We start from the raw sequence: 7,340 nt of genomic DNA on the forward strand, positions 1-7,340 counted from the left end.
TGTATCTGACAGCAATCTTTGGTGATATGTTGCAGATGTGAAACCATCCAATGTTTTACTGGATCACAATGGTGCTGTGAAACTATGTGATTTTGGTATTAGTGGTCGATTGGTAGATTCCAAGGCCAAGACAAGAAGTGCTGGCTGTGCTGCTTACCTGGCAGTGAGTTGAGAAGTTTTGATACTTGCAGTGTTCAAAGTGAACTAGGAAAACAATCAATTGAATTGAATAATGAAGCTTGTCATGAGAGAGGGAATCCAAATATTTAATGCTTACCAAACTACAGTAGGACCCCCCGGGCCGGGATGCTAGTCCATCGCAGGGTTACCCCCAGCATTTTCGGCGCGACCCATTTATACACCTAAGTGGAGAGAGACACCGTGAAAGTAAAGTGTCTTGCCCAAGAACACAACACAATGTGCCCGGCCAGGACCTGAACCCGGACCACTCGATCTGGAATCGAGCACTCTTATCATAAGGCCACCGAGCCTCCCGCCCTCATCTTGCATTAGATGGACTAAAATCTTGAAGTGTCACTCATTGCAGGAAAAGAGCAGAAACAGTAGAAACATTTAGAACTACGCTTAAGACATTTTTGTTTCAAAAACATTACTGTTAATTAATTATTTATTTTTCTCAGTCTTTTTAATGAATGATCCGTTGTTAGGCGCATTGAGGTTAGAAATGCGCCCTATAAGCACTTATTTATTATTATTATTATTATTATTATTATTATTATTATTATTATTATTATTATTATTATTATTATTATTATTATTATTATTATTATTATTGAAGTGCACTTAACTTCTTCTGCTTATTTATTACTCATTTTGACAACAGGACTAATAAAGAAAATATCCAGACGGGAAAACACGCGTGTTGTGTAACATGTTGTAGATGTGAAGTTATGAAAAACAAATCATGAAAATGTTAAAATGAGTAAAAAAATGTTAAATTTAGTAGACAAAAATATTTTTATAATACAAGGAAAGGAAAGCTTTCTTTTTATTGGCTAATTATTGTGTTAGTTACCATGATGACACCTATATCCTCACGTGTCAAAGATAACAACAATATCTTCACTTCGGGCGGTGAAGATATGATTTTTTAGAAAAAGGAAAATCCTTTCATGAGTATGTATATAATAAACACAATAGGGCCGTTTATACGAGAGAAAACTAGCCGCGGCTAACTCTGGCGGCGGCTTACGTAAGCCGCGAAAGGAACTATTTATACGAGTATAAACTCCCCGGCCAGGATAAGCCGCAGCTTGAGAAAGCCGTGAACACAGATTTTGTACCATTTATACGGGGTGTTCGCGGCTTACGTAAGCCGCGGCCAGAGTTAGCCGCGGCTTAGTTTTTTTCGTATAAACGGCCCTAATATCACTTGTTGCACAATTCCTATGAGTGTCTTTGGTATATACAGCATCTTTGTAAATTTTCACAGCCTGAGCGCATTGACCCTCCGGATCCCATGAACCCAGATTACGATGTTCGAGCAGATGTTTGGAGCTTGGGAATAACTTTGGTAAGGGCAATTGTGTAAATGCTTTTTTAAAATTGGAAGACAGTGTACTTGGTTATAGTCTTCTCATGGGGAACTTACAGTAAACATAGACGACAATAGGGCCGTTTATACGAGAGAAGATAAGCCGCGGCTAACTCTGGCCGCGGCTTACGTAAGCCGCGAAAGGATCTATTTATACGAGTATAAACTCCCCGGCCAGGATAAGCCGCGGCTTGAGAAAGCCGTGAACGTAGATTTTGTACCATTTCTACGGGGTGTTCGCGGCTTACGTAAGCACTCTGGCCGCGGCTTATTTTCTCTCGTATAAACGGCCCTAATGACGGCTATGAGAATGTCAACTAACACATAACTTTGCCTTATTCAAGTTATTTCGTCATGAATCCTAGTCGTCACATCCTAGTTTGGCAGTTTCCTGAAAAAAAAAACATTTAAAATTTGGTCATTTCGCGTTATCAGGTCGAGAACGACAATGAAGTTTACAAAAATGTAAAATGCATGTGCTGGGCATGCAAAGCCGTTGTTTTGCTTATTAATCCTATTGTTTTCTCCTGTTCTTCTCATTGATTGCTTTGTTCCTTGAGTCCACTAGCCCCTAGTAACAATATGCAAATCTGGTTAAAAGCCCTAACTGGAAGAAGGCAACCAGTTTGTTCTTTTTAAAAAGAGTAGTAGAATTGACTTTAAGACCATCAAGGACAAATTAAACTAGTGGTTGAAGCTTGGTGCTTGATTAAAACCAGCTGCAGCTGCAGGCAAATCCAATACCCTTACCACTGTGCCATATTTCTCTTTTTAACACCCGATTTCCCGTTACCTGACAGTCAACCCTTTCACTCGTGAAACCTTTCCCCCCCCCCCCTCCTTTCCTATTAACAAGTAAAATTGTCTTGCATGTGCGTCAGACAGAGTAAAATCTAATAGGTGTGTAAAGGGGGGACATGTAGGGGTTGTTGAGATGATGCAATGTGCAAGCACCATCCACTTTGTTAAAACAGTTTTCCTTAAAAACAAAATGTATTATGCTGTCAAGCCTTTTTTTGTTTAGAAAAGCCTCTTGCATTCTGTAATATTTTACAGGTTGAGCTTGCCACTGGAGAATTTCCATATCGGAACTGTTCAACAGAGTTTGAACTGTTATCTCGTGTAATGAGTGAAGACCCTCCACAACTGCCGAAGGAAAAGGGGTTCTCTAGCAGCTTAAACGCTTTTGTGCGAACTTGGTAAGAATGCCAGAGAGTTATTTTTTTATCCTTCATTTATTAAATGTGAGTCATGTTTACTAAGACTGAAATTTGTCTTTCTGGAAATTAGATTACGTTCTCCACATGCAGTGAATTAAAAGTAATGATTATTTTTTCTGCTAGGCTTGGTCCGGTTTACATTTTTTTAAGGTTAACTAGATAGTGACATTTCTTATCACATACAGTTCAAAATGCTCAATTTTGGTGAAAGAAATAACTTAGAAGGACGTCATGCTGTTGTGAACAGATATCTACTTTAATAGTGAAACCTTAATCTGATAACGACGGGAGAAGTGCGTGTAATGCTTTGTAGAGATATTGTGCAATTTGATGGTGGAAGGGCTGAAACCAAGAGCACAAATGTAAGCGAGATGCTTCCGTGAAGCATACGCTGGGTTGCCTGTGGTACGTGTTACAGAAAATCAGAAGGCACTGAATTGTGTGATATTGAACTACAGCATTCCAGTCTCTGAAGAATAACAAAATAAAAGAGAAGCGCGAAACATTGGCTTCTGGGCTGACATCATAAAATATACCCCTCATAAAACAGAAGCATCGGACCGAAAATACTATTAACGCTAACAAATGCGAACTCAGCAAGGTACAAATTTTGTTAGCTTGCTTTATGCAAAACAAGAACATCATTCTCAAAGCTTATTCTACGCAAAAAGTAGGTTCTGGAGGTAATTTTGAGAGTGGAAATCAAGGTTACGCGGCAGACGGCAGATGCAAACTCACGATTTAATTAAGTTAACACACCAGAAAGACGCTAACCTCATTTTGACAAGAAAATGCTTTACTATTGCCATAAAAACTATCCAGTTAAGCTCGCATATCATAAAACATAATGAATTCATAAAGGCCACCTTTTCCAGCGAACACTTTTTTGAAACAAACAACATATTTTTAGAGGCAAAACCCCTTCTATTTCATTACGTGCGTCAAGAGAAGAAACTCAATCGTGTCAAATATGCGCAATATTGCAACAAACTAAATTTCAGGATCAAACCGTTTACATGAAGAACCTTTTCCTTGAATAATAAAGCACAAAATACACGACAAGCTTTCTTTCAAATAATTCTTGGCTGTCACATTTCCAGTTGTTTTTTTTTACCTGAAGACTGTGCAGGGTTGATCACAGATCCACGTAAGGTGTTCGATTCGTTCTCTTTCTTTGTTGAGACCCATAAGTTACCAGAGAATTTTCCATTTGGTTTCAGTGTTCTACATAACAGCACACTTGGTAAAACTTATTTTAGAAATACAGCTCATTGGATTTCGGCTCGACTGGCGATAGATTGTTGTCGAAGTCCATTACTCGTCGCTTTTGAGATTCCAGGTGTTGGTTTTTCACCGCCTGCCTAGTTTATCCAACTGACTTTCCATTATTGAGCTCCATAAGGGTATATTTTGTTTAAGGATTCACTAAAACGCCATTCGCGTTACATGACTTTCGACGCCATTGCAGGCTAAGTTAATGATTCTCCTGTGTCCACCAGAGAAATCTACGCATTTCCACTACCCTCTCGATCCTAAGAAAATACGCGCAGAAGGCTCTGTGCACAAAGACACCACTTACCAGAAGAGTGACAGGCAAGACTTTTACCGACACGGAAAATGAAAATAATAAAACAAACAAATCCCACCCACTTTCCGACTGGGACTGCCATACTGGCAACCCAGTAATTACCGTATGGTATGATCCAAAGAAAAGGAGTTTCAGTTTGTTCAAGGTAGAGATAAAAAGTAATGAGGTTTAGTTGCAAGAGTCTATGTCCACTAGGAATGAAAGTCTTTAAGCACGGTGCCTACTAATTAAAGATATTTTTCCCCGGTGTGTCATTATGCAGGAAATGTAGATCTTAACAAGTGTTATTGAAATCCAAAAAGAAAATTGGGGGTAACCACGCATTTTTCAAAGATAATTGATGAATAATATTTGTAAAAAGCTTTAAAATACAAAGCAATGTATGGCGTTCTTTCTCAAATTGAAGCTTAATTATCTCTCAAAAATGCATGGTTAACCCCAATTTTCTTTTTGGATACCAAGAGCACTTACTAAGATGTACTTTCTCCGGATAGTTTCAAACCGCGCAAAAATATCCCTGTATTAGTGAGCATCACCGATAGGAAATCCGAGTATCTCGAGATGCGCAGAACGTATGCGCAATAACAATACTAGGCACCGTCCTTAATAATATTAGTCTTGATTTTCGCCTTTACAAATAAAGGCCATATGACTTTTTTGGCAAGAAAGGTTATTTATTATGTACAAGTTTGTTTTTGACGCCAATTTTGTCTTTCAGCCTGATGAAAGATTATCGTTTCAGGCCGAAGTATCACAAGTTATTGGTAAGTTGTTGAGTATATGGGTAAGTGACAGAAAATTTGGAAAGGTAATGGCAGTTAAACAAGCAACTCAAACACTTACATGCAAGCCTGACAAAATCCAGGCTTTAATAATGATAATAATTCTTAAGTTAATCACGAGTTTAAAACTGGAAAAATGGTAATGGGGAATTCCTTTCCTGATAAAATTATCGTTACATCACAATTAAGATGATTGTGAGGAAAAACGATCTTTATCCATGCGATTTGCGATTTAACTTGCAAAACTTTGGGTCGACTTTTTCAGGATTACCCAAATGCAATCCGTTTATATCCATTTGTCATATCCGTCATATCCATTTGTGTCCATACATGCTTCTCTTTCCTTTTGCTGTATCTATGTTCTTCAACAGTTTTAGGTGGTTATTGCAATGTTTCATTCCACTTTTTGGGCATTTCCAGGTTTGAAATTTATCATGTTGCGTGACATAGCCCCTTTAAACGCAAACAAAACCACTCAAAAGTTACAGCCTTTTAAAGGACTTCAACACAAGTTTGAGTCTGGGAATCGAACGTGAACTGAAGCTGTTTTTCGTTCTTTGACTCGGTATTTCGTTGTTGTTGTTTTTTGTTTTAGAAACACCCATTTATCCTTGGGTTTGAAGATAAGGAGGTCAATTTAGCTGGATGGCTGGCGGGTGTTTTGGAAGATTCAAACTATCCCGGCACGGAAGTGTAGGAAAATTTAGTTTAGAGGCTCCGTTACTAAGGTCTCTACAATGTAAATTTATATCTATGAATACATTTTATGAAAATAAGTTTATCTCACGAAAAACACATTAACTTTGAAATTCATTTACGTTCAGAAGATACCCAATTTAAATGCTCACGAATAAGTTTTGAAATTGTTTTGCCATTTTCAAATGGCTGGATTTTGACTTGTTCATCACTGAAAGTAATTCTGGGGTCAGATGATTATGAAATTCCTCAAGTTCATTATACGTAATTGTCCACTTTGAAATTTACCAACACCGCTGGGTAAAAATACAAACTAAAAAAAGCGCCTTTGTGAACGGTTAGCTTCGACTAGCATGGAGAAAAAAATTCAGATATTGGAAATTGTCTTAGTCAGGCATGGAACAACTCGCTTGTTTTAATCTTTTGTTAACAATATATTGTACGGGTGGTTTAGTCTCGAAGCTGTGCTAATTTATCTCTTTGTTTGTTTTGGTCTCGGTCCAGTTTTGTCATTAAAGCGCGCACAAAGGAGGTCCATTGATCGGATTTTACTCATGGAAGAGATAGAGTCGGTGTAGGACCTTTGGTATTTCGTTTCTTGCCTCACTCTTTAGCCCAGTCACGGCCATATTCATCGGGTTTAGCAAGTGCACGAATGTGGACCACACTGAATTGGGTATTGATTATTTGCCGAGTATGAACTTGCAAAATCCGCAAGGCGTGAATTAATGATCAATTTAAAATTGTAGTTTTATAGACTAAGGGATTTTTTTTTGCTGCAGTTTTAGTTGAGTCACTTATCTGGCCTTACGGAACAAAACTTTTCACATGTGTTGATTTATAGACTGACTGTAAAAAAAAATGTTAAAATCGTGGAGATAATGTATTGTGATTTTATTGCAACTACAAGTTGCATAGATTCAGTATATAAATGAAAAGTCTAATTTCTTGTGTATACCCTATTGACTTAGATGTCTTCATATATCAAATGTTGTGATGATGAACGCCTTTTTATAGTTCTTAAATCCAATATATTCGTAATTTTTCCCCGTGTTGTTTATATGGAGGAACAATATAAAGTCAAATAAATTTCATTTAATTTTTAACTATGTCTTGCTTGTTGGTGACTTTGTCTAGGGACTTACCTTAAATAAGTAAAGATCTTTCCAGAGCCGACAATTACTTTACTCGGCGGCGGAATCGTAGCAATCCTGGGTACTTTTTGTAACCATTAATACAGTACAGCCTCATTTACACTAGCAAGTTTTCCTTAACAACTTTTCCTTGATAAGTTTTCCTTGGCAGTGTAAATGGAAAAATGTGACAATTTTTTCCTGGACAAGTGTCCTTGTTCAAAAACAAGGACACTTATCAAGGAAAAAATTGTCAAGGACGATATTTGCTAGTGTAAATTACTTGTCAAGTGCACTTGTCAAAGAAAACTTGTTATATTTTTCATTTACATTACCAAGGAAAACTTGTCGAGGAAAAATGTTTCA

At 37.5% G+C, this 7,340-nt stretch overlaps 1 protein-coding gene across 1 annotated transcript in view; it reads left to right on the forward strand.

Annotated features, from left to right (window-relative positions):
* LOC137993265 (dual specificity mitogen-activated protein kinase kinase 7-like) overlaps positions 1-6,950 on the forward strand; it is a 19,827-nt gene extending 12,877 nt beyond the window's left edge. Inside the window, exons 8-12 of the mRNA XM_068839001.1 lie at positions 36-163; positions 1,454-1,534; positions 2,612-2,754; positions 5,082-5,127; positions 5,741-6,950. Of these exons, the coding sequence (XP_068695102.1) occupies positions 36-163; positions 1,454-1,534; positions 2,612-2,754; positions 5,082-5,127; positions 5,741-5,842 (500 nt within the window). The 3' untranslated portion in view covers positions 5,843-6,950. The remainder of the gene's footprint in view (positions 1-35; positions 164-1,453; positions 1,535-2,611; positions 2,755-5,081; positions 5,128-5,740) is intronic.
* Positions 6,951-7,340: the final 390 nt, after the last annotated feature.

This window comes from Montipora foliosa, chromosome 2 (genome assembly GCF_036669935.1).
Source record: "Montipora foliosa isolate CH-2021 chromosome 2, ASM3666993v2, whole genome shotgun sequence".
Classification (NCBI taxonomy): Eukaryota; Metazoa; Cnidaria; class Anthozoa; order Scleractinia; family Acroporidae; genus Montipora; species Montipora foliosa.